At 37.8% G+C, this 27,855-nt stretch overlaps 1 protein-coding gene across 3 annotated transcripts in view; it reads left to right on the top strand.

Moving 5' to 3' along the window:
- DOCK4 (dedicator of cytokinesis 4) overlaps positions 1 to 27,855 on the top strand; it is a 475,993-nt gene that overhangs the window by 372,513 nt on the left and 75,625 nt on the right. For all 3 annotated transcript variants that reach the window (XM_032761480.2, XM_032761481.2, XM_032761479.2), the window contains exons 27-30: positions 7,151 to 7,245; positions 17,645 to 17,720; positions 20,187 to 20,287; positions 20,709 to 20,767. In XM_032761480.2, coding sequence (XP_032617371.1) covers positions 7,151 to 7,245; positions 17,645 to 17,720; positions 20,187 to 20,287; positions 20,709 to 20,767 — 331 coding nt within the window. The remainder of the gene's footprint in view (positions 1 to 7,150; positions 7,246 to 17,644; positions 17,721 to 20,186; positions 20,288 to 20,708; positions 20,768 to 27,855) is intronic.

The following is a 27,855-nucleotide window of genomic DNA, read 5'->3' as shown; positions in this document are numbered from 1 at the left end:
ATCCTAAGCCAAAAGAACAAAGCTGGAGGCATCACGCTACCTGACTTCAAACTATACTACAAGGCTACAGTAACCAAAACAGCATGGTACTGGTACCACAACAGAGATATAGATCACATTTTTAATGTTAATATAACTATATTGACGTATACTTTTTTACGTGATAATATCTCATAGATATTATATAGCCCGCTACCTTATTCTTCTGAATCTCATTATATGGATGCTACATAATTTAATCATTTCTGATTTTTGCCATTAGAATGGGTCTTGCAGTAAACATCTTGATACATCTCTTTCTATGGACTTGTACCCATATTGCTGTAGAATAAATTCCTAGAAGTGTAATTGTTGGGTCATAGGATGTACACATTTTACATTTTAATTGATACTTGATCAATTATATATTGAGATTTTCAAATGAATATTCATATTGTTTTTTATTCCTAATGTTGCTTTTTCCTTTCTTTTTAACAATTCAAAGAAAGGTAAGGTTTGTCTTAGCATTTCCCAGTGGTTCTATAAATCAAAATGAATTTTAAAAGTATGGGAATTGAAGAATGAGAACACATGGACACAGGAAGGGGAACATCACACACCAGGGACTATTGTGGGGTGGGGGGAGGGGGGAGTGATAGCATTAAGAGATATACCTAATGCTAAATGACCAGTTAATGGGTGCAGCACACCAACATGGCACATGTATACATACGTAACAAACCTGCATGTTGTGCACATGTACCCTAAAACTTAAAGTATAATAATAATAAAATTAAAAAAGAAAATAAAAAATTAAAAAAAGAATTATTATCAATAAGAATAAATTAATAAGTATGTAAAAAAAAAAAGTATGTGGCTCTCAAGTATCTACTAAGACTAATGGTCTTTCAACTCCATTCATCCCTAAACAGCCTGGATGCCTCCAGGGTTACTGCTGAAGTAGCTTCTGGCTTCCTGAGCAGTGTGCCACTTCTTCTCCTGGGTCCTCAGGTTCCTAGTTGTGTGTGAGAGGCATGAGTCACAGTGTCAGAACACAAGTGTGTGGGAGCAAAGACCTGAGGGCTGGTACTTTGTATTGTTTTTTTCCTTCTCTAGAACATAGTATTATTTAAAAATGAACGAAAGTAAACACTAGGTAGTGATTAAGATTTTTTTCCTCCTTCTGTCGTCAGTAATGTTTTATTATACACCCACCTTGTACTGGTGGCTACAGTTTTGTCCATATCCTTGGCATTTCTTGTATATACAGCAGTGAGACTCCTGTGCTTTGTTGATTATAACTTTTCATAGAACTGTGGGGATCTTGCTATAAGCACAAGATTATACATGAGCTGGAAGTTAAGTACAGCACGGTTATTAACTACATTGTCTCCTATATACTGTCCCACTAGCTTTCAAAAATTATATCTGGGCCGGGCGCGGTGGCTCACGCTTGTAATCCCAGCACTTTGGGAGGCCGAGGCGGGCGGATCACGAGGTCAGGAGATCGAGACCACGGTGAAACCCTGTCTCTACTAAAAATACAAAAAATTAGCCCGGCGTGGTGGCGGGCGCCTGTAGTCCCAGCTACTCAGAGAGGCTGAGGCAGGAGAATGGCGTGAACCCAGGAGGCAGAGCTTGCAGTGAGCCGAGATTGCGCCACTGCACTCCAGCCTGGGCGACAGAGCGAGACTCCATATCAAAAAAAAAAAAAAAAAATTGTATCTGATCAAGCCCCAATCCAGCTTTACAGGACAAAGTCCAATCTCCTTATCATGTTGTTTCTATCCTCAATTTACCTTCCAACCACATTATCCTCCACCCCCTTCTAAACACCTTTCAGTCACTCCAGCCACTTCAAACTACTGTTATATTCCTTAAAAACCAAATATATAATTTTTAATTCCTATGAATCATTTTTTTCTATCTGTAATGCCTATTCTACCACCACCTCACTTCCATTACCTAATGTGTACCCCTGTTAATCCCTTTTCTGATTCAGCTCACCCTACAAATCCCACTCAGGTATCACCTTCTCGATGAAGCCTTCCCAGGATACCGTCCTCCCTCTCTGATAGCGTGCAATAATGCACTCTCATTATTTGCCATTTCCTTGTGTTTTTGATGACTATGGGCCATTGAGAGTTGAGACCATGTCTTGGTGTCCTAAGCACAGAACCTGGAACATTAAATCTTTGTTGAAGGAATGCATGCTCTTAATATTCCTTCCTGCTTCAAAAGATTTTCAATATAATTATTTTGACTTATCTTTATTTGAATATATTGATTACAGAAAAATGGTTATATAGCTCCAAAAGATTGAAGATCATTTGGGAGTTATTTTGCAGAAGATACTTAAAGATTCCATTTTAAGAATATAAATTTCAATGTGATAATGATTATTAACACCCTTTAATTGAATTCAAACCTCACATCAAGGGTATTACACGTTTGAAATTTATGGCAAATTTTTTTAATGACATTTGACTATAGTCTGAGGGTCTGTCCTGTTCGTTGTTCTTGGAGTAAGAAGAAAATGTCCTAGTCTGTGTAGCAGCCTCATGATGTTTTGTTTTATGGATGTCTTAACTCATGTTTCATGAACTCAGGATTCATCTCTCTGTGTCTTGCCAATTCTGTTTCACAAGCCTAATTTTTGTCTTTTGCCTTTCTCTTTTTTAAAAAAAATTTAGATTTAGAACAAATTTTAGATTCAGGTGGTACATGTGCAGGTTTGTTAACGAATATATTGCATGATGCTGATATTTGGGCCTCAATTGAGTCCATCACCCAAATAGTGAACATAGTACCCAGTAGGTAGTTTTTCAGCCCTTTTCTTTCTCCCTCCCTCCCTTCTTTTGCAAACCCCCATGTCTGTTCCCATTTTTATGTCAGTGTGTATCCAATGATTAGCTCTCACTTATAAGTGAGAACGCAGTATTTGGTTTTCTGTTTCCATGTTAATTCACTTAGGTTAATGGCCTCTAGCTGCATCTGTGTTGCAGCAAAGGACATGATTTTGTTCTTTTTTGTGGCTGCATAGTAGTCCATGGTGTAAATGTACCACATTTTTTAAGCCAATCCTGTCTTGTGTCTTCTTAATATCATAGTATCATATGTAGGCACAAGACAATTTTTATATGGTACAGTTAAAAAATCTAAAACACAAATTTGATCCTCTCAAACATCTGCATAAAACCCCTCAGTGTCTCCACAATGCCTGCAGATAAATGTCCAGACTCCTTACTATGGAAAAAGTTATGAAATTTGTCTATCTTTTATTTATCCCTATTTATCTTTCAGCCCTATGTCTTGCCACTGCTCCTTTCAGTCCAGGCAACCCTGTGCTCTCTCTTGCCTCTGAGGCCTACAGGTGTTGTTCCCTCTGTGTGGAATACCTGACCTTCAGACTTACTCACATTTGCAAAGCATGCGTGTATCTGTGTGGTTTTTAGATTAACATTTATCTCTCCCAGTAAACTGTGAACTCCATGAAAGCAAAGAGCACATTTAACGTACTTACTATTGTATGGCATGTTCCAGACACTCCATAAACACTTGCTGCATGAATAAATAAAAAAATGTCTCTTACCAGGTATCCCCAGCATCTAACACAGTGCCTGGCACATAGTAAAGCACCCAGTATTTATAAATCAATACATATTAGTGATCATTTCTAAAATCATAACAACTGTTCCTACTTTGTTTTATATTTAATTATGAGACTTTTTATTGTTTTGGGAAGACTTTCACAAGAACTTTCTTACTTGAACCTCTCTCTTGAACCTCTGCAGAAAAAATACTTCTATAAAGTAACACCTCCCTGTTTCTTTTTTATCTTGAACCCTGATTTGAAGAATACCAATAATACAGTTTAACCATGTTAAATAATTTAACGCGGTTAAGTGACCATGTTGTGCTGTATGATGTAAAACAGAAAAAGAAACTGCTCCCATTCTGCCAGGTTTTAAATGGTAGCATATGAAACACTTATTTCTTTGTGCTGTCCAAGCAGGAATATTATAGGCATGGCAACGTTCTTTTTCAAATTATAAAAATAATCTGTTACTTAGTTATATGTGCAAAACAACCACATCTGTCTATGCAAAAACACATATGTAGTGAAATGACCAAAGTTGAAAAGTACTCGGAGAGGACAGTCAAGGAAATACCACTGTATTTTGGGTGGGAGGGACGGAAATGTTAAAGAATCTAGCATTGAGCTCATATTGTTTTCCAGTATTGGAACTGAGTTTGGAATAAACCCTGTTGCGTGGCAGACCAAGACTTGCTAAACTAAATTACATGTAAATACTAAAATGGAAAGTATTTGTGTTACGACAATGTGATGTGATGAAACATTTGCCTACATTTTAGAAGTAAGAAAAATGTGGAGATGCCTTTTGAATAACTAAATGATCACACTGATTTTTTTTAATCTCCTCTAACTACAAGAGACCTCAAAGCCCCCTCATTTTACAAGTATGAGAACTCACTCCCAGAGAGGTTAAACAAATTGCCAAGGTCATTGAGCTAGTTAATTGCATAGCCAGGATTTAAAATCTAAGTTTTCTGATCCTCATTATTATGCTCTTTTATTTTTCTTATAAGGCTTCTACTGTTGAATATGTTTGGTTTTATAAATGTCAATGAAACTTGACTGGATACTGTAGAAAACTACTTGAGACACTGAAAAGTTTTCTTGGGAGAAATAAAGATTTATGTCAATTCACAGGCATTGGCAATGTCACATGCTGCCACAGCCTTTTATTGTGGGAGATAAATGGGACTAGGAAAATGAGATAGCACAGAAACAGGTCATCTATCCCCAACTCCTTCACCTGCAATACTGTTTCCTTTCTCCCCCGCACTACAAAAGAAAACTCAAGTTGCTAGCTGGTAAGACAGATGTTTTGCCTCCTATAGCCAATCTTTTCAGCCAGTATTTTTCCTCCTTGCAACTGACAGCACAGTCCCCCACCCCACACAACACATACACACATACATACACACCACCACTACCACTAAGAGTGCTGCCTCCAGTTTCCAATTCTCTTACAACTTTTGAGGCAAGAAGATAAAACTTCAGCATGTTAGAATTTGTTTATACTATTCCTAACTAATTGTAGACCATAAAGCCAAAGAATCCCCACTCTCATGACTTTCGTATCTATCTAAGCAAATGCACCAAGATAGGAAACTGAAGTGGGGTATAACTCTTTCAAAGATAAATGCACAAGCCATTTTTGCAGGGATTATATATTATATAATATATAGATATATATTATATTATATAGATATATATTATATTATATAGATACATATATTATATGTATATATGTCTGAGTAACTCAAAAGAATCAACTGAGAAACCATTAAAATAAGTTTCAGAAATGCATTAGAAAGGGCTTCTCACAGTTTTAGTAAGCTAATGACCTACTCTCCCAAGAGAGAGCTAGAATGTGAAGTGTTTCCCAAAGTTATCTGACCTACAGTGAAATACATTTGGGAAACTCTGCTTCCAGTGATTCTGGAGACATGGACCGGATCTATCTAGCCATTTAAAGATGGATGACCTAGTGGGCATGTTTCCACATGGCACATACTACGTATCAACATATGTGTGTTGATGCCAAAGAAGCTAAAATAAGTTCTTGTCAAAATATTTATGGGCTTGATTGAAGTTGTGAGCGTATATAAAAAGAAAATAAAGCTACCACATGGTTTTTAGTTTTTAGATTTTTTCTGTTTTCTGTTGACATGAGTGACAACCATAATCTTACATTCAAGCAGCTTACATGTTTAACGTAATGTGTCATTGTATTTGATAAATAAAACTCTTGCGTTTGGGGTTGCTTTTTATTTTGAAGCAACACCATATCGTTACCTTCAATCAGATTGTTAGAGAAATATATTTGCCTAGAATCACTTAGGTTACAAAAAGCTCTTTAAGTTTTCTAGTTAATAAATCTAAATCAAAGCTAGATTGAGCTAATCGCTTTTTGAGTAGGGAAAGCTCATTTCGTTCATTGTGTGTGGTACATTATCTCCTTTATTCCACTTTAAGTATTGTATGCTGTAGCGCATTTGACCCTATATCTTGTAATGTTTAAGGAAGCAATATGCCGGCCAGGCACCGTGGCTCATGCCTATAATCCCAGCACTTTGGGAGGCCGAGGAGGGCAGATCACCTGAGGTCAGGAGTTCAAGACCAGCCTGGGCAACATGGTGAAACCCCGTCTCTACTAAAAATAGAAAAAATTAGCTGGGCTTGGTGGCGGGCGCCTGTAGTCCCAGCTACTCGGGAGGCTGAGGCAGGAGAATGGCTTGAACCCGAGAGGTGGAGGTTGCAGTGAGCCGAGATCACGCCACTGCACTCTAGCCTGGTGACAGAGCAAGACTCCGTCTTAAAAATAATAATAAAAAATATTTCCATGTCTGATGATAGCTTCTTGTCAGGAGTGTTTTGAGGTGATCAATTTAAAGATAACATCTCAGTAAATACTACTACCATCTCGCATGGCATCTTTGTGAGGAATATATTGATAATCTCATAACTACTATGCACTCCTCACTGGGCTGGACTTAGCGCATATCCTCATTTGAATGTATTCTGCACAGCACACTCTGGAAAATTCACTCAAGTTCTATAAACCTGCATACATTCCATTAATACTGCATCTCAAGAATGCCCTGTAAGAAAAATAGGTTTTTGTGTGAGATGCTTTTTGATGAGCATAACTTTCTAAAATTTGACACCCACTTAAAGGAAAGCAGAGCTGAGCCAGGACTGTTCATTGTTCTCCTGCATTGAAAAGTTCTGACGTTTAAGACGCTATAATAGAAGAAAGGGAATGTATTTCCCTGTTAATCTTCTGTTACAAGTTTTCCACTTTATTTTCAAAACCCTAAATTGTTAGAACTTGTGGAGAGAAATAAAAACTCATTTTCACTGTGCCCAAGAAAGAAAAGAAAACATTTGGGTGGGGTTGAGTGCTGAGAATGGGAAGGGTCATGACTCCTTCCCTCGGGCAAACTATTAAATTATGGCTCCCTTCTCTATAATTGCTTTGGAAATGGTAACAGTACAACAGTACTGCCTGTGTATGTGCATATGTATGTTGACAGTTACAATAAACCAATAAAATGATCTATTTTCTCCTTATCCAAGGATTTCCTGCTGCAGATATTTACTGTGTTCCGAATATTGATACGCCCAGAGATGTTTCCAAAGGACTGGACTGTTATGCGCTTGGTTGCTAACAAGTAAGACATTTAAGTTGATGATAATTGCAGCTCAATGTGTAGAGGAAGAAGAGAGTACAAAATAATCTTGTTCATTTGATCTCAAGTTTGCAGGGTTTTTTTGCCTCTGAATTAAGCCTTTAAAAAAATATTACCACTTGTTTTGAATTACTGTTTCCTTTGTATATATTAACATTTGAAAATCAAACAACATAATAGCATATGCATTGAGAAGTTCTGTTCCCATTGACCCTCTACCCCTGGGCTGTATAACCACTTGTATTTGTTTCTTATATGTCCTCCTAGTGTTCCTTTATACAGAGGCCAGCAGGTAATGTAATATACACACTGTTCTGTATAACGCTCTTAGAAATCCTGGCAATCTTTCCAAATTAATAGATAGAAAGCCTTTTATTCTTTTATGTATTTTCCTTTACAGCTGAATAATATTCCATGGAATGACCATACCATGGTTTATTTAACCAATTCTCTGTTACTAGAAATTTGAATCATTTCTGATGTTTCTTAATTCTTCTTAACAAAATACATATATGAAGCATCTGCTCAACACTGGGAATAAGACATGACCCTTGAGTTGGACACATGGAGATTGAAGTTCTTTTGTTTATCCAAGTGGTATGGCCAATAGAGAGCTGAAAATACTGCCCCGAGGAAACTTCAGAACCAAATATAGGCATTTGGGAGGTTATTGACATAAAGCCGATATTGGAATCTCTAGAAGATGATAAATTCAGTTTATATTAAGCATATCCAGCATGATCTGAGAGCAATACTAGAAGAGAGAGGAGGCAGGAAAGGATATTAGGGCAGTCGGAATGGCAGGAGCTGATCCCGGAGAGTACAGTGTCATGGATTTATCTGCTCTCTCCACTTCCTGTCTCCAGAGTCTCAGGATACAGAATGGAAAAGTGCTCTAGGAAACTGGCCTGGTCTTCACTTCCAAGCTTGTTATTTACCCTATTTCATTAGCATTCTCACTCTCCAAGCCCACATTTGCCTGCTTCCCCTTCTTCCTCTTTTCCGAACGCCAACACCCTCATGCTCAGGATGAAGGTTGGATTCTCTAAGCATCTATCCATAGGCCACGGTCGCCCTGTGTTTTCTCCAGATGGCAAGCTTTGATGGTGGTGAGAGCTGCAGGAATATAGGATTCGATTTTGATTATATATGCTCAATATGGCTTCTGCTGCAGTATACATTTATAGACTTGGAGGTGTTAAAATGATGTGTTAAAAACTTTGTGAAGTAACAAATAGTATAACATAGCATATTATATTTTACATAAGTACAGAAGCAGCTTTTCCATTTTGAAGATTAATTGAGACTGTTGAAATAGCTCTCTAGAATTTAACATATTTAGTTTGATATCTGTGAGTAGAATCAAATGTCTATTCATTTGGATGTCCGCATGCTACAGATTTAGGTGGGAGTTTTTGCTCATGCATCTGGCCTTATAACCAAAGAGCAAACATTCTGGGTACCTGGGAAGGGCTGTGAGGTAATCCAAGGAGCCAGATGGGAAGAGGTCCAGGCTATGGACATCATCATCATGCAGCTTCAACATTTGGTCATTCTGCCTGACTCATGTGCAGAGGAATATTTTGGATTGAATTAAAATTTCAGTGGTAGAAATTCAAACTGAAAGTAACATTGACATTTTATTCCTTGCATATACAATTTCTGCTTAAGCTTGCCTAAAATTGTGACAACAATGTGGCTTTTTGATATTAAATACTGCCTCTCTCTGCCCCATCATGACTCCAGTTTTAAAGACTTTATGGTCACACAAATGGATAGCAGTCTGAGAGTATAGATTCTACCTTTGAGTAAACACACACTGTTCAGAATTTTCATTTACAGTGTTAACCAAATAGGAAGGTGATTTTGTTAGAGATGAGCTCTGTGTAATAAATTTAAACAGAAGGTTACTCCCATAGCAAACCCAAGAAGTGTGCCATCACCCTTTGCTACATGTGGTGACTTCATTCCATTGCCACCCATGTGAGTGCTGGTAGGAGTCTGGCGCTGCCTCTCCACTGGCAATGGCTGGTGGCTGCAAGTCCAACCTCATTCATGGACAGGACTCCAGGAACTAGAGAGACCACTGCCCAGTTGGAGCAGCCAGTCTGCTGTATGTTCTTGCTCTTGCCTCTTCTTTCCTCTCCTCTCCTCTTTTAATAGTCTCTAACCATTCTCCTCCATTCGAGTCATGAAAGCAGATGAGGTTTGCTTTGCTTCATAAATGCAGCATAGTCTGAAAATTACCCCTCTACTATTTGTGCTTTATCTATGAAAAATATTAACCCATATAATATCGATAGAAAAGTAGATTTCTGAAAGATGTTAAGGACATCTTAAATATGTTAAAGAGCATACACTAGGAAGAAAAAGTTTCCACTTGGCTAAACCATGTTGAAGCACGTTGCAGGAGTTACATCTACGTCTCTGAAGTTGACCACCTTTTCTTCCATGGTTTCAACTTTCTTAGACAAACATTTGTTCAGGGCCTCTCAAAGGGGCGTTTTAACCCAAACTCCTACTGTTATTAACCCAGTCGTGTGCTTAATGCATGTCAAATTGATAGCAGGTGGCTGAGAAGTCACCATTGCCCTACCCTTGAACTCAGTTGAATTGCTCATCCCTCAAAATGAATGTTCTTTTATGTGTTGGTCCTTTCTTCCTGTGTTTTCAAGTAAATTAAATGCCTTTAACTTTCATCTATAAGCTGTGTTGTTCCAAATCTTGTAGCTTGCCTGCTTTGTGTGAAGCTCTGCCAGAGTTTGTGACCAGACACCTGGTGATTTGTATGGTTCTTTGGTTTTTTCCACCTGCATGCCTAATATTATATAACATAGCAAGTGTGCCTGCTCATAATTCTGCCAGGGCAAGAAGCATTTCTTATCTTTCTTGCTTGCTGCAGAGCTATCTCATGACCCCCTGTAAGTTCCTGGTAGATGTTTCTGATGAGAACAACTGCTCAATCTAAGAAAGAAGGAACATAAGGAAGATGAAAATTAAGTACCAAAAATACAGGACACTCTGAGACAAGCTTCTCTCCACCTCCTTCCCATACACATTGTGAAATAAAGTACAAAAATAAAGTCACAGCTTTATACATATTTTCAAGAAGAAAAATCTTATAACACACTTGCTTACTGAGGAAGGTAAAAACTCCCTCTCTCTTCAGTTGAAATTTCAGGTCTTTATTTTGGTTATCTTGTGTGCATGTTGGCCTGAAACATATCATGCATTAACCAACTTGGGTTTCAAATGAGATCTACATAGCCAAAAAGCGATTTGTTAAATCAAAGTTTCTTAGAGAGGTTGTCCATTCATTTACTGACCCATTTATTCAGCCAGTATTTTCCAGTGCCTAATGTGTAAAATAAGTACTATAAAGACAAAGAGCACAGTGATATGAGGGTGTTATGAAGTGAACATTATTCTGGACTAGAATAGGAGGGGTCCTTCATGAAGGAGTGAAGCTTGAACTGAAAGCTAAGCAGCGGGTAACAAACAGCAAAGGAATAATGATTCTATCAGTAGGTAGCATCTACAAAGGCCCTGTGGCCAGAGTAAATGTGGCACACTCAAGGAACTGAAAGACTGTTAGTGTGGCTGAAACGTGGGGAGGGAAGGAACCAGTAAAGATGAGGTTGGTGGAGGAACACAGCCCAGATATTGATATGTGGAGAGACCAAAGAGAAACCAGGGAGAACCAGTTAGGAGCTTACTGCAGCCATCCAGGTAAGAGACGTTGATGATGGCTTGGACGGGCGGATAGCAATGAAGGTAGTGAGAAGATTGGTTTTGGAAATAAGGATGACAAGACTTGCAAGTGACTGGGTGTGGGTGGGAGAGAAGAAAAGTAATGGAAGGTGTTCCTTAGATGCTTGGCCTAAGTAAAAGGATGAATTGTGGTGCCATTCACCTAGGTGGAAAAAAATGGAGAGAGGAGTAGCATTGGGGATGAGAGAAGTGAAGAATTCCATGTTGAACATAAGTTTGAGGTGTACTAGATATCCAAGTGGAGATGTAGAAGGGAAAGCTAGACATGCTTGCATGGAGCTCAGGGATGATGTTGGGGCTGGACATGTACGTTTGGGCTCCTCAGCGTATGGTTAGGATTTGAAGCCTTGGAACTGAACAAGAGCACTGAGGAAGAAAGTACAGACGGAAAAGAGAAAAAGGCAGGACTGAGCCCTGGGGCATGCCACATTTTAAAGGTCAGGAAGTGGAGAGGTATCCAGTGAAGAAGACTGAAAAAGAGCAGCCTATGATGTAAGATGAGAACCAGCAGAGTACAGTATCCTGTGAAGAAAGCATTTCAAGAAGGAAGCAGTATCTAGAGCTGCTGGGAGGTTGGTGGTGATGTGGACAGACAATTGGTCCCGGGATTTGGCAGTGCAGTAGATATTGGTGACCATGACAAGTGTTGTTTCAGTGGAGTGGTGAAAAGGAAAACCTAATTAGAGTGAATAGGAGTTGAGAAACTGAAAATAGTAATTACAGGAAGAGTTTTGCTATCAAAGGGAGCATAGGAACAGGGCTGTACCTGGAAGGAGATGTGAGAACTGGGGTTCGTTTTAGAATATGGGATATTATAGCATGTTGATTTACCAATAGGAATGGCCCTGTTAGTAAAAGACAAATATTGGTGCTAAAGAAAACAGGGATAATTAAAAGAGCAATGTCCTTGGGCAAGCAGGGATAGGATTTCATGCAAGGTTGCTACATATGCCAGCCCAAGAACTAACTGCTACCTGTCCATGACAAGCTTGCACGTAAAAATAAATCATCAGTGTAAGCATGCAGTTTAATTAAACTGACATTGTTTTTTGTGGTAAGACTTTCTCAAGGAAGGAAGCTTCCCACACTTAGAGCAGCATTGATTTAGTGTACACAAAGAAAGCTAGGAGCATTGACAGTTTATCCATAATAACAGGAAGGAAGGCGAAATATGTGCCACTGACCCTGAAAACTTGAGTGGTAGAGTAGCTAATCTGCTGAGCATCCATTGACACAGCTATTATTGTTTTGATTTTGGCTTTTTAAATTAAGTGTAGTTATCCTTAAAGGCTTTTACTGTTCAGGGAGAGAATGGATACTTATTTTTTATCAAAACTATATATTACTATGCTGAATATGCCAAACTTGAATAGTTACAGCAAATAATGACAAAAGAATTGCTTGCACAATCTATCTCCTCCAGGTGAGTTGTGAGGAGTTGGTAGAGAGAATGAATGCATGAAGGAAAGGCTTTCTTAGAAAGGGTTTAAGCCTAAAAGGTCAAAACAGAGGCTGTTGCCATATGAGTCATTTTGTACCAGTACTGCCCAGTGGAGTACTGGTCAAAAGAGTTTTCGGAGTCGCTCCATGTAAATCCTTTCCCATTCTTTTTGCTTCATCCACACTGCGTGCCCCATCGACTGAAAGCAAAACCACTCCTTTCTCTGCTTCCCTGCTTTAGCTGATTCTGTGCCCTCCACTTGGATCAGCTTTGCCTGTCTGATTTCAGTCTGTTCAAAATAGCTAAAAATAAATAAATAAATAAAATTAAAAGTTGTATAAGCTTCACATTTTAGAGTCATGTAATATGGCAAACAAGTATAACAAAGCATAGACTCAAATGTATTAATGAGGCCGCAGTCATTTAACACACACTTACTAGTCTCTGCCCCTGTGGATGCAGTGGTAAAAAAGGCCAAATTCCCAGATGCTATTGCTGTCTAAGTTCCAGCCCTTCCTTGTCTTCTCTTCCATGTGTAACACCAATCCTCAAAATAAGAAGGATGACCACATGCATCAGAATCACGTGGTTGGGCCTGGTTGCAAACCTCCCAAGCCATAGGTAGTGGTAAGACCCTGAAGTCTTAAGCATCCTTTGGGTGAGTCTCATGCATGCTGAAGTTTGAGAACCACTAGTTTAGATGCATTCCCACATTGGTTATCCAGGAATTTCATCTCTCCTAATGTCTTTGTGTTGATTTTTTACTGCCCCAATTAATCCACCAGGTTATAGGGAAATTGTTGGACTCTAGGTTTAGATGTCCTCAGTTTTTCATTGTATAAACATCAATGTTGTCGAGACCCAGTTTATCCACAAAGGTATTTCTCTCAGTCCATGTATGATTTTTGGAGACAGGCTTGTGTTTGAGCAGATTATCTAATTAGAGTAATTAAAAAAAAATTATGGGAGATAAGCTTTCCGGGGTGAGAGTGAGAGGGAGAAATAGGGTTGCTTGAAGTTATTTCTTAAGCCCAAAATGAGGTGGCAACTGGAAAACCATAAAGCAATAACTTTGATTTCCTGTACACCAGTTTTTCTTTTGTACATAAATCTTATCATGCTGTGCCTGTAGATTAGGATTGTCAAAAATGATCCTAGTGCATGCCTTGCTGTGGCAGTAATCAGTAATTTGGGCCACGCACAGTGGGGCTGAGGTGGGCAGATCACTTGAGGTCAGGAGTTCGAGACCAGCCTGGCCAACATGGCAAAACCCGATCTCAACTAAAAATACAAAAATTAGCCTGGCACAGTGGTGGGCACCTGTAATCCCAACTACTTGGGAGGCTGAGACAAGAGAATCGCTTGAACGTTGGAGGCACAGGTTGCAGTGAGCAGAGATCACACCACTGCACTCCAGCCTGGGTGACAGGGAGATTCCGTCAGAAAGAAAGAAAGAGAAGAGAGAGAGAAAAAGGAGGGGAGGGGAGGGGAGGGGATGGGAGAGGGGAAGGAAGGAAGGAAATAAATCAATCAATCAATAAATAAATCAGTAATTTGGCTGTTTGTGGTAGCATATTGAAAATCTTTTTTGACTATTGAGTTGGAGCACTGAGATTTGCAATATCCCCATATTCAAACACTGAGTCATGAGTAAAAGAATGAAACCAGAGAAGCCACATGGTTTTGGATAAATTGAAACAAGTAAAGAAAGATCCCTAAACACCACAGGTATCCACTAAAATGAAGGAGCAATAATGTATAAATGCCTCTGGCTGGCTTAGAGACCTGTGTATTAGGAAATGATGTCAGTGATGAGTTACCATAGAAAGCTCTGGGAACTGCCTTGGTGGCTTGGGTTGAATGTTATAGGTATGAAATTAAAGCATTTGAATAGTCCTTTTAAGATCTTTCTAGCCCTGAGCAGTCATATTTTTGGAGGCCCTACTCCTCATCCTATCAAACACTAAATAGACCCACATGCCACATTAGATACAATTTTGCTGAAGAAAAAAATTAAAAGTATTTTTTGTATTTGCTTCTTAATTATTGGCTTATCAAGTAAAATAATTTAATTTTGATTGGCTGTGATTTCTCAGCATTTATGTGTACTATAGGAATTGTAAAATTATAAAATAATCTATAATTTTAAAATTGCATAAATATTAAAATTGGACAGTTGATGAAAGTCATCATGTCCCTTTCTGTGGACATGTAATTATTCATTATTTTTACTTTTTGCAGTTTCGATTTGGTTGCATAACATTCTTTCAGGTCTCAATGTTTTCGGAAGTCCCTGAAAGGCTCACAGGCCCTATGCCCTGTGCCTCTTTCTGCCTAATGGTAAGGCAGCCCTGATGAGAGGGTGAGGTGTTCAACCTAGAAATAAGAACTGCAAGCCCCATATGAATCATCCTAATATTCCAGGAGTCAGGAGAGTGATGAAGCAGAATTTGTGGGACTATTTCTGACTCTGGCCACCCCAGAGCCTTGCTCTTCAATGGGTGGTTGCAAACCAACAGCTTTAGCATCCACTGGAGCTTGTTAGAAATGTAGTATCTCCAGTCCCACTCCAGGGTTGCTGGATCATCTGCACTTTAACTAGATCACCAGGTACCTGTTAAAGTTTGTGAAGTACTGATCTAAGGTAGAGCAGTGGTTCTCAGCTCTGGGTACACCGTAAGAATCACTTGGGAGCTTTGACAATCCTGATGTTCTGATTGTAGCCCAGACCAATCGGTAGTCTCTGGCGATGTGACCCAGACATCGTATTTGAAAAGCTCCCAGGTGATTCTAGGGCCCGGGGCAGGTTGACAGCCACTGTTCCGTAGTAAGGCCACAGAGGTTCCATGTTGTTTACCAGCAACTGTACCTCAAAAAGCCACAAATATATTTTGTGTGTTTGGGATCCACCATGTAAATAACAATTTGGTAATCTGCCATGGAATAACTTCTCTCTCCCTTGGAAGATGGAGTCTGTTAGCTCCTTTCTGTGACATTTGGCCTGATAGTCTAAATTCCAGATATGTCACATTTCGCTAACACCAGAGATATTGTGTCTGAACATCAATCTAAGCTGAAACTGTGGGCCACAAGGTGATTTTTAATGTAAACCCCAGGTGTAGTGGGACTGTGTATTTCTCCGTCGAACATCAAAGCAGAAAGTTTGTGCTTATAACCACATGTTAAGGATACAGATTTTTCTTCTTTAAACTTAGAAGTCCAATGATCTTACTAGATGCTAGGCAAGAACAACTTCCTTGCCTGATAGCCTTTCATTTTCTGACGATTCAGCTTCAGTTTCATATAGTAAAACTTGAGAAAAATACTTTGGAACAGTAATGATGTCTTAATTATCATTGATTTTTCCAGTGTCTATGGGAAATTTGCCACATTATACCATCATTTGCAGGTGATATATCTCTTTGATATGACTTTCACTGATGGTATCTGCCATTTAGGGGACTGAAGAAACCACAAGACTTCTCCATCTCATAGGTTTTTATTATACTTAAATTTAATAGTAAGATTCACTGAAAGGTGCATATGACATATATAAAATGCACATGCATGTAACTGTGCCTGTTCATGGTAGAGCGAATGCTCATGAAATCGTGGTTGTCTTGTTTCCTTTTCATTACCTTGAACTTCCACATTCAACCATCAACTTACCCTTATTAATGTTTCCCTACCCCACAAGAAAGCTATAATATTGAGTTTCCTAGCAGATAACAATAATGAATATTTATGTCTTTCAAAGTCTATATTTTTCTAATTAGTAAATATAATCTATATTAGCAAGATAACCAAGGTATGAAGTTGATAGTGTATTTTGTTTTCTTTTGTTTTTTCATTTTACCTAGGGTGACATAAATACATCCTCCAATTCCAAATTCCATGAAGAGAACTGAGGCTTTATCATATCGCACACTTATTACACATGCATCTCAGAAAAGGTCAAAGAAATTTTAAATATCGACAATTTATATATTGGTCCTCAGTCTATAGTAGCTCAGGGGGTGGCTTATCTTGCTTTAGTATAATGCTGTGTTAAACATTAAGTGAACCAATTGGAAATACGTTCAACTTTAAATATTTATCTCCTGGTTATAAAAATTAGCAGATTTTGAACAAATTGCAGAGCTCTAGAACTAACCAAGAATGCTCATCAAATCCTTCTTTTTAAAATCTCCCCAGCGAGCTACCTGTGGCTGTATTGGTCAGGCTTTTCCTGATTTCTCCGGCCCTGGAGATGACCCTTTCTCTGAACGTCTGTAACACTGTTGGTTTCACACGGCTTAGTACTGGGTTATAGACAATTTCACAGTCTGGAATTGTTTCTTTAGTGGCAGTCTTGTCGCCCTTAAAGAGGGAATCTGCCTTCTATAGCTCTTGCATGCCCTCTAATACCTTAAACAGGGGAGAACAGAGAGAAGGCTAATAAATGCTCAATGTATTCTATTGTTTTTTTTCCTATCCATTTTGTCTTTGGGCTCCATTTCTTCGTCTGTATTTTAAAAAGCATGGCTTTCTTTTATGATAATCAAATATGGAGTGTTGCCTGTAATCCTAGCACTTGGGGAGGCCCAGACAGGAGGATAGCTTGAGGTCAGGAGTTCAAAACCAGCCTGGTCAACAGAGTGAGACCCTGTCTCAAAAAACTGAAAAACCATTTGGCTGGACACAGCAGCATGCACCTGTAGACCCAGCTACTTGGGAGGCTGAGGCAGGAGGATCACTTGAGCCCAGGAGTTTGAGGCTGCAGTAGGCTATGATCATGCCACTGCACTCCAGCCTGGACAACAGAGCAAGACCCTGTCTGAAAAACAGAAAAATATGAAATGTTATGTTTGTAGTAAATCATTTTGCTTTGTTTGGAAATTAACAGAAAACATTACAAAACATCAAGGCAATAATGTATTTCTGTCTGAGTCATATGAATTCATAGATCTTTCGTGTATCAGTTTACAAAGGTCCTGACTTCAGTGATAGATTTCTTCCGCTTTTATTGACCTGTCGTCTCTTTTTTGTTTCAAATATGAATTATTTAATATTGCTCCAGATGCTTGCTGAAGAAGGTTTTATTTTATCTTAGTAGGTTTTTATTCTTGTATACCAAATGATTTTCACTAATATGAAGTTTTCATCTTGTCTTTTTTTTTTTATCACTAGTGTTATTATTACAACAGTTCTGTACCTCTCAGATGCACTTCGTAAGAACTTCTTAAATGAAAACTTTGATTATAAGGTAAGCATTCATTTATATGACTCTCCTGCTTGGGTTAAAAGAATCACATTGTATTATAGGAAATTACCTAACATTTTCTTGGGCCATATTAGTTTTAACTATGAGTAATATTAGAATAGTTTTCCTTATATTTGTGAACAGATGAAGGCTGTAATAATGCTTATCAACCTGGGAAATCATAGCGCTTAAAAGGAGATGGTTTTTTATTGTTACTGTACATTTTAATTCTTGCTGTTTTCTGTATGATCCCTGTTTATGACAAAGGAGACTCAGAACATAGTGTTTTTTACTTTTTAGAAATGGAGTTTATATGAAGAAAACATTTACAAAGTAAACCCTTTAGTTTCTTATTTCTTTGTCTTCTCATTTTTTAGAATGAATTAATGAAAAGAAAAAAATGAAACATTGGTAAGGTTCTTTAAGGCAGAACCCTCTGTATATCTATGATATAATGTGATATGCTTGGGTGCCTACAGATTCTTGATATACTATTTTTCAAACAGCAAGTAATAAACAGCAAACGAAGATGAGCAGTGCCTATCTTGGCTTTCTTCCTCAATGGCGGTTCTTTGTTTTGGGCATCTTTGTTCTTACTCTGTTTTGAATAACATATTTCATATTAAACATTTTTATAAAATTTCCTTATTGGATAATAAGAAAATACAAAAAAGCACAAATACAATAAAAAAGGAATTTTAATAGTTACATAATATTTGTCTATATCATAGCTTATAGTATATCAAAATTTCATATTTATTTCTTATAAATTACTCATTTTATATACATTCTCATCAAATAAAACTTGGCATATATCCCTAATTATTTCTTTGGTTCTTTTTTGGTTTCTGGTTTTGTTTTGTTTTGTTTTTGAGACAGAGTCCTGCTCTGTTGCCCAGGCTGGAATGCAGTGGCGTGATCTCGGCTCACTGCCACCTCCGCCTCCCAGTGCGATTCTCTTGCCTCAGCCTCTAGAATAGCTGGGATTACAGACACACACCACCATGCCCGGCTAATTTTTTTTTTTAATTTTTAATAGTAGTATGGGGTTTTGCCACGTTTGCCAGGCTGGCCTTGAACTCCTGACCTCAGGTAATCTGCCTACCTCAGCCTCCCAAAGTGCTGGGATTACAGGCATGAGTCACCACGCCTGGCCCTTAATTATTTCTTTGGATAAATATTTATTAGTGGAATTGTTGAGTGAAAGGTTATACCAACTACATTTGATTGCCTCTTTTCCTGCAGCTACACCAACATTAGAACAGATTTTTTTTCTGACAGATAAAGAGAAAAATCCTGTTTGCTTTAATTTACATTTCTCACTATTACTTATTGACTAGTTACTAGTTATTGATCAAAATTCGTATTTTCGTGAATTGTCTGTTCTTGACTTTTTTTTTCTTTTTTTTTTTTGAGACAGAATCTCCCTCTGTCGCCCAGTCTGGAGTGCAGTGGCGCAATCTCGGCTCACTGCAACCTCCGCCTCCCAGGTTGAAGCAATTCTTCTGCCTCAGCCTCCTGAGTAGCTGGGACTACAGGAGCGCACCACCACGCCCGGCTAATTTTTGTATTCTTAGTATAGACGGGGTTTCACCATATTGGCCAGGCTGGTCTCCAACTCCTGACCTTGTGATCCACCCGCCTCGGCCTCCCAAAGTGCTGGGATTACAGGCATGAGCCACCGCACCTGGACTGTTCTTGACTTTTATTCATTATTTTACTTAGGGTTTTATTATATTCTTTTTTATTTGCAAGAGCTATTTGTGTATAACAGATACTGATTTTGTGTCATATGTCTCCTGGTTTGTTATTTGTCTTTAATTTTACATGGTGTCAGTGGAGAAGTGTGTTCCTTCCATTATGTCCTTTATTTTATTTTATTTTGCTAAGTTTATTTCAGGGAACTTTATTCAGATCTCTTTCTGATTCTGTTTTTTGGTATAAGAAAACTTAAAAAATTTTCCTGGGCAGGGAATTTTTATATAATGTCTGAATTTAAAGCAATTAGCATATCTGAAGAAGTGTATGCATTTTTTACAAGTTCTACGTTAAAAGGAGTTCCAAAAATGAACTCACACAGGAATAAAGAAATCCATCTTATACCTCATTCTCTCAGAGATACTCAGGCATATTACAAGAGAAACCACACATCTATTTTTTAGCATATACCAAAAAACTCGTGAAACCTGGAATACAGATTTGGAGCAATATACACCTAGATAATAATAGTACTTATTTAGTTAGTTACTTCTTTGTTTTAGAAAATTTTAAGCATATGTACAAGTAGAGAGAATAGTATAATGAACCCCCATGATGTACCCATATCCAGCTTCAACTATTATCAACTCATTTAGTCTTACTTCAACTATACCCTCAACCACTTTTGAAGCAAATCCAAAATACTATGTTACTTCACCTGTCAATATGCTTGTAACACCATAGTATTGAAATATCTTGTTCTTGTTTTAGATCTGGGATTCCTACTTTTACCTTGCAGTCATTTTTATAAACCAGTTGTGTCTGCAGTTGGAGATGTTCACACCTTCCAAGAAGAAAAAGGTGTTAGAAAAGTAAGTATCGATGTATAATCAGGTGAGAAATGCTGCCTCTTAAAGAGTATTTAGTTCAAATGATTCGTAAATCAGAATGCCCATAACTGAAAATCACACAGTGAAGAACCAGTGACCAAGGGGTCAAGAAGCAGTCTTTTCTGGACATTTTAATATTTCAAACATGTTTGCACATTGTTTTGACCTGGCTCTTTCAGGATTCAAAATTTTTATAGATGCAAAAAATTATGAAACAGATCTGTTTTACTAAAAGGTTTACACGAGGATTTGACTTAGAGGCATCGTGACATGTATATTAAACGTCTTTAATTAAAAACTCCTTGCCTTTTAATTCAGAATGATAGATTGTATCCTAAAAACACACAAATACTTCTTTGTTCTGGAGGCATCGTATCACGTTTGGTTTTTTGTTCTATTTCAGGTATGGTGACATGCGGGTAACAATGGGTTGTGAAATTTTCAGCATGTGGCAAAACCTAGGTAAGTGAGGAAAAGAGAAGCCACATCTACTATACAGCTCCTCGCTGTACCTTGAAGTGTACAAATGAAGAAAGGCAATTTACCAGTGACACCATTTGAAACCAAATGTCTAAATCAATAAACATCTATAGAAAGTAATTGACACTTTGGCATTGAATAAGGTTACAACAAGTTCTTTAAATTGGTCTCTAAGAAAAGTCACCTTACCTTTGTGTGTTTCATTATTAATTAACGATAAATTTTATAATCTAGCATTGCTCCAACATTACACATATTTCCAGGGATGAGGCAACCTTTCAGAATTTGGAACTGTAACAACTCAAAATTTCTAGAACTCTGAGTTGAAGCTCTGAATCATAATAAATTTAGGTTAAACTTCATGAAACATTGACTTGAAGGTCACTCTTAAAAACTTGAAACCATTTTCCTATGTCATAAAGAGTATAGCCAAAGGATTTTAAAAGCGTCTGCAGTTGCTAAGAAACTGTTGGATTCAATTTTGTTAATCTGTTGTAGCAGATAGAGTATATTATTCCAGAAAATTGATGGTACAGATCTGGTTGCATAGAAAACAATATTTGGAAAACAAATTGTTTTAAAATTCATTGGCATAGGGTCCCTTTCTAGAGATTTATAACTTATTTCATTTGGTATGTTAACTATGCAGGTTTTTAGTATTCATTTACTATTACTGCATCTTAATGCTCCTCTTTGATTTATTAAAATGGTTGACTTATTTGAGTTGAATATATAATGACCTGAAAATATCTTTTCTCTTGGGCTTATCCAAGCACAACTTGGAAATGGAAGGATTTATTTTCTGTGAATGAAAATAGAACCATTATTGTTTTACTTCCACTCATGTTAACAGACTAATTTTTGACCAGGATCATTACAGGGTGATTTTTTTTAATAGCGTATGTATATTTCTCAAATATACATAGCAACTTGATGGAGCCTTGGTATATATAATTAAGCCCAGTGTTCCATGCTTGCTGGTGATTTCAGAAAAAATAAAAAATAAAAAAAAATAATGAAGCTGGGAGCAATGGCTCATGCCTGTAATCCCAGCACTTCGGGAGCCTGGAGTGGGCAGATCACTTGAGGTCAGGAGTTTGAGACTAGCCTGGCCACCGTGGTGAAACGCTGTCTTTACTAAAAATACAAAAAGTAGCCAGGCATGGTGGGGGGCACCTGTAATCTCAGCTACTTGAGAGGCTGAGGCAGGAGAATCACTTGAACCTGGGAAGTGGAGGTTGCAGTGAACCAAGATGGCTCCACTGTACTCCAGCCTGGGTGACAGAGTGAGACTCTGACTCAAAAAAAAAAAAGAGTTATCATCTTGAAAACAACCTTCAACTATGTAAGGCCAGCCAGAAGATATCATGGTCTGTCTTTAGTTGCAGCTCAAAAATAGTTTTCTTATTTGGAGACTGCTCTTCTTAGTCTTCAGTGTTTTCAGGTTTCATTGATTCTTTGTGTCCTTGTTTTTTCTAAAGAAGATCAAGGCCCTTGTAGTGTCCATATTGCATTCGACATTAATTTAGCAAGATGTTTTTGAAAGAATGCTGCATTGAATCTGTTTGAATGCACTTGTGGTTGTGTAAGCTCTTTTCTGGGCTCAAATTATGAGAGCAGGACAGATTCTGTTGGGTTACAAGAATGTTAAAAAAACATGGCCAGTTTCTGTTCTAGATACATCTCAGCATTGCCATCTATGGTTATTTCCACATAAACCTGTATCCAAACCATAATAGCTATGCATTTAGGCCCATGACCCTTGGGCTGCTAAATAAAGCTGTCACATGTAATCTCCCTAAACATGTCACTGTATACTTCATAAACTTTTATCCTCTATTTTGTCTTTCTTCTAAAATGAAACTATTTCTGCCTCTCTGGTTTTTATATTAAATTACTTCTCTGTTTTTCTCAGAGATCTAGAGAATATGGAAAATTTCTGGAGCATATCAATACCTATAATGCAGTATTTTGTTATACTGTAGCATCAGCATCCTTGGAAGCTTGTAAGAAATGCAAAATCTCTCGCTCCACCTTAGACCTACTGAAACACAATCTCTGGGATTGGGGCACAGCAGTCTGTTTTAGCAAGTTCTCCAGGTGATTCTTATGTACTTGGCTAAAAACTGAAAAGCACTGCTTTAGTTTATCCTCTTTCTTTGTTGTTACAGCCCTAAAGACTTAGCTCTAACACAATCCTAAGACTGTTAGAAAAGGCTCTTTATACTCAGCTTACAGATTCCCAGCATGACGTGGTTCAAGCGTAGGGTCAGCGTAAATTTTTACTTAATTCCTTGATTGCTGCATTATTTCCCAAGAGTTGTGTCTAGACTTTGCAAAGACTTCCCAAATATTAGGTGAATTTTAAAGTTTGTTGCTGTTGTGCAATAGCTAGAATTGGAAAAAATTCAGAAATGTTAAAGCCTCTCTTCCAACATATATTTTTATAAAATGAGGAGAAGAATAATTAAGTATTCAGAGTGATATTTTGATACCCCTTATAGGCCTCAAGTCAGCTTGTTACTTAGGAATATCAAAGTACATTAGTTATCATTTGGTTTACTTATAAATATGTCATGTTGAGAATTTGAATGCTATAAGAGAATTTATTCAGGTAATTATAAATTTGCCATGTTTTAATGTAACAGTCCAATAAATTCAATTTGACTAAGTTTATGAAGCACTGGATATATGCAGGTATTTTGGAGGACATAAGAAAAAATGGTCCACACCTATTAAAATCTTAGTTTCCAAATCTTGTATTTTAAAATTTTGTCCAATTTAGTTCAAACTATGACAAAGCTTGACAAAAACAGCATCATCATGTTTTAGTAAAGCTAGTAAGCTTTTATGATTTCATAAATCAAGATCTTCAATATTTTAATAGATACAAAATGCACTAACTTTTAGAAAATAAGATGAAGGGAGGAAATGCCCAAGGTCACTTAATATACTTTTATCCACTTGAAACAGTCTAGTTGGTCTAATTTAGAAATACACATTTTACTGGATAATACTTTTAAATCAGATTTGGTCATTGATGTTTACCTCTGAAGTGTTGAAATTCTTCCATATGCTAGAAACATGTTGTTTTTTTCCATTCCACTGAAGACAGGGAGGGGAAAGACACATGTAATTCAGTGACTTGTCTGCTTTTAAGCTTAAAGCTGTAGGATTTTAAAATCTGATCATTATGTCCCTTAGCAACCTGTGAGCAATTTTTCAACCCTATGAGACCTAGAACTGCTTACGTTTACAGTGTTATTTTTAACCATAAATCATCTAACAGACATTTAGTTGTGTGTGCTTGAAATATTTTATAATTCTAAAATTACATAACAACTTGTCTGTAGTATTAAATGTGCTTTTATAATGATTATTTACATTAAGAAAGTTTAACCTTTGTTCTGAATAAGTAAATATTTGGATCCTTTAGTATATTTGTAGTTCACACAACTGGAGGAAGCAACTTCTAACTTCTCTTCTGCTTGTCCCCAGTCTTAGAGTTTTTGCAAGCAGGGCCATGAGCACCCATTTTTACGTCACAGGAATGAATCTGTGGCTCTGCTAGTTCATGCTTCAGCCCTAGTTCTATGAGGTCTGGTTGGGAACATAGAAATAAAATCAAAAGGTTTTGTTGTCTAAAGGCAACAAATAGTCCTCCACAGGTCAACAAGGCAGGGCTTCTCTTCTTCCCTTGTGAGACAGCTGTGGATCCTGGGGACAGAAAGGCTTTGAGCTCTTGCCTGGAACTTTAAGTCATGCTGCCTGTCTCCAGTGCATACAGAGCACTGACCACATCATCCCGCTCATATAATTAAAATTTAGTTTTAAAGTATTTTTTAATTGTGGTAAAATACAAATAAAATGTACATCTTGGTTGGGTGCGGTAGCTCACACCTGTAATCCCAGCATTTCGGGAGGCTGAGGTGGGTGGATCACGTGAGGTCAGGAGTTCAAGACCCTGGCAAACATGGCGAAACCCCGTCTCTGCTAAAAATATAAAAATTAGCTGGGTATGGTGGCATATGCCTGTAATCCTAGCTACTTGGAAGGCAGAGGCAGGAGAATCGCTTGAATCTGGGAGGCAGAGGTTGCAGTGAGCCAAGATCGTGCCATTGCACTTCAGCATGGGGGACAGAGCGAGACTCTGTCTCAAAAAAATAAATAAGTATAAATAAATGTACATTCTAACTATTTTTCAGGGCACAGCTCAGTGATATTAAGTATATTCACATTGCAATGCAACCATCACCACCATCCATCTCTAGAACTCTTTTCATCTTGTGAAGCTGAAACTCTATACCCAATAAACAATAACTTCTCATTCCCCTGTCTCCCCAGCCCCTGGTACTACCATTCTACTTTCTGTCTCTATGAATTTAACTACTCTAGGTACCTCACATAAGTGGAATCATACAGAATTTATCTTTTTGTAACTGGCTTATTTTGCTTAACAGATTGTCCTCAAGATTCATTCATGTTGTAATGTATCAAAATTTTCCTTTTTAAGGCTGAATAATATTCTGTTGTATGGATATACCACATTTTCTTTATTCATTCATTCCTCAGTGGACATTTGGGTTGCTTCTGCCTTTTGTTTATTGTGAATAGTGCTGCTATGAACATGGGCATATAAAATATCTCTGAGATCTGGCTTTCAGTTCTTTTGGGTATATAGCCAGAAGTGGAATTGCTGGATCATATGGGAATTCTATTGTTAATTTTTTGAGGAACTGTTCTCCACAGCTGCTGTGACATTTTACATTCCCACCAACAGAGCACACACATTCTAGTTTCTCCATTTTCTCTCCAGCATTTGTTATTTCCTGGTTTTTTGACAGTAGTCATCCTAATGGGTGTGAGGTGGTATCTCATTTGCAGTTTTGGTAAAATAATGTATTTTTGGAGCATAAAAGCCAACTAGTGATAAGTAAACACCTTTTCTTAAATATGGTATTCCTCGGCGTTTTCATTTTCTAAGTTGAAGGACTAAAAAATGTTCTATCAAGAGCCGTGGCAGAGGAAGGCATATATTTTCCCCCAAAACTTTACCCGTCTGTACCCCTAATTGCAAGAACAGAGGAAAAGGTTATTCTTTACTAGTATGTTCCAGCGTTAGCTTTTATCTTTCTTCAAGGTTAAGTTTTTCTTTCTATTTTTAGATGAACTAACATTCTTACTAAATATAAAGTGAGCTCTTTGTTCCACATTTGCAAACACAGCGTCTTGTAACTGCTGTAGAAAAAAAATCAATACTTCCCTAGCAGGCTGTTCTGTGTGCATAAATATAAAACTCCAACAGCCCAAGTAGCAGTTGCCCTAAATACTTCAAAATAAGACCATGTGGCCAACAATTAGAGGTAGAGAAAGTATAGTAAATCTATGGTTTAAAAAGAAATCATTTAAATGAAGTTTATTTTGCTGTTGCCTTACATAGCTCAAAATTGCTTTGCTGGTTCTGTAGGAATTAAATTTTCTATGGTTGGAGAGCCTGTTCAGGTTTGCAGATTCCATGTTCCCAAAGTATGTTTTCAGCCAATAAGCTATTCTCATGCATTCCTGCACAATGACTTAAATGTAAGTGTGGCTTCTCTGACCTTCTTACTGTCAATGGAAAAAATCAGGCTACAGAATGTAGTATATGGACCTTGTTTGAATTGTGATTGAAAGAAACCAGCTATACATGACATGTTTTAAGACCATCAAAGGAAATTTTAATATAGGCTGGGTTTTAAATTAATTTAAGGAATTTTTATTTCTTTGTTAGGTGTGATAAAGGCATTAGGGTTCTATATTTGTAAAATGTCCTATCTGTTAAAGATGCTTACTGATGTGTGTACAAGTAGACTGATACAATGTCTCAGGCCTGCTTTAAAGTACTCTAGAAAAAAAATAGTTGGGGTATTAGGTAAAATGGGAAGGACAAGAGTCTTGATAATCATTGAAGCTAGATGATGGATGTATGGAGTTTTTTTTTTTTTTTAACTATTTTCTGTGATTTTGTGTGCATTTGAAATTTTTCATATTAAAAAGAAATTTGAAGAAAATTTGATTGTAAAATATCATAAGTGGAAGAGATTTTTTTTAAGAGATTCAAAAGTACTCAAGCAAGTGCATGCTAATATGGTCTTCATTAGAGAGGCCAAGGGATGCCAGGCTCCGGAAAGACTAAAGACCAAGATAGTAACATAGAAGCTCTGAATCTCATCTACCAACTCAGGCATGGGAGAACTATTCGGGCTGGCAGGAAATTCAGTTTCATTTTGTATTCCCTCTCTCTTCCATCCCCCTTTTTTCACACACACCCAAAAGCTGTGCAAAGGTTTAGTGTCTTACACAGTGTCAAGGCAGCAGAGAGAGGATAGCTGGGGCTCCGCTGGGGCACAGGCTCTGTGGCTGGACTTTGAGCCCCTGCAGCCATCTCATGAGGCAGGGTTATGGAACAAATGCAAGACCTGTTAATCTCAGAATTTGTGAGCCTTTGCCCCAACAGAAATTTTCTTCCCCCTTTTGTCTTTCCCTCCACTCAATTTCCAGGACATCTTGATAAGCTGTTTAGTGAGTTTAGGCTTTTTAAAATGACAGTAAGAGTGATTGAGTTCAGGTTGCACGGGTTTTCTACCCTGACAAAAATAACTGAGGGAAGGAATTGCAAATGCTAGCTGCTAGTTACTGGCTGGAATTGTATATGTTGATAGAATGAGGAAAATATAGGGAGAGCTATGAATTTATATTTCAGTTAGTTTGTCAGTCTTGAAAGTATTTATTCTGGCTGGGCACGGTGGCTCACGCCTGTAATCCCAGCACTTTGGGAGGCCAAGGCGGGCAGATAATGAGGTCAGGAGATCAAGACCATCCTGGCTAACATGGTGAAACCCCGTCTCTACTAAAAATACAAAAAAAAAAAAAAAAAAAAGCTGAGCATGTTGGTGGGTGCCTGTAGTCCCAGATACTTGGGAGGCCGAGGCAGGAGAATGGCGTGAACCTGGGAGGCAGAGCTTGCAGTGAGCTGAGATCACACCACTGCACTCCAGCCTGGGCGACAGAGCAAGACTCCATCTCAAAAA

Source organism: Hylobates moloch, unplaced genomic scaffold, assembly GCF_009828535.3.
Source record: "Hylobates moloch isolate HMO894 unplaced genomic scaffold, HMol_V3 SCAFFOLD_1, whole genome shotgun sequence".
Lineage (NCBI taxonomy): Eukaryota > Metazoa > Chordata > Mammalia > Primates > Hylobatidae > Hylobates > Hylobates moloch.
Note: the sequence above shows the minus strand (reverse complement) of the source record. Positions and strands in the feature narration are given on the sequence as shown.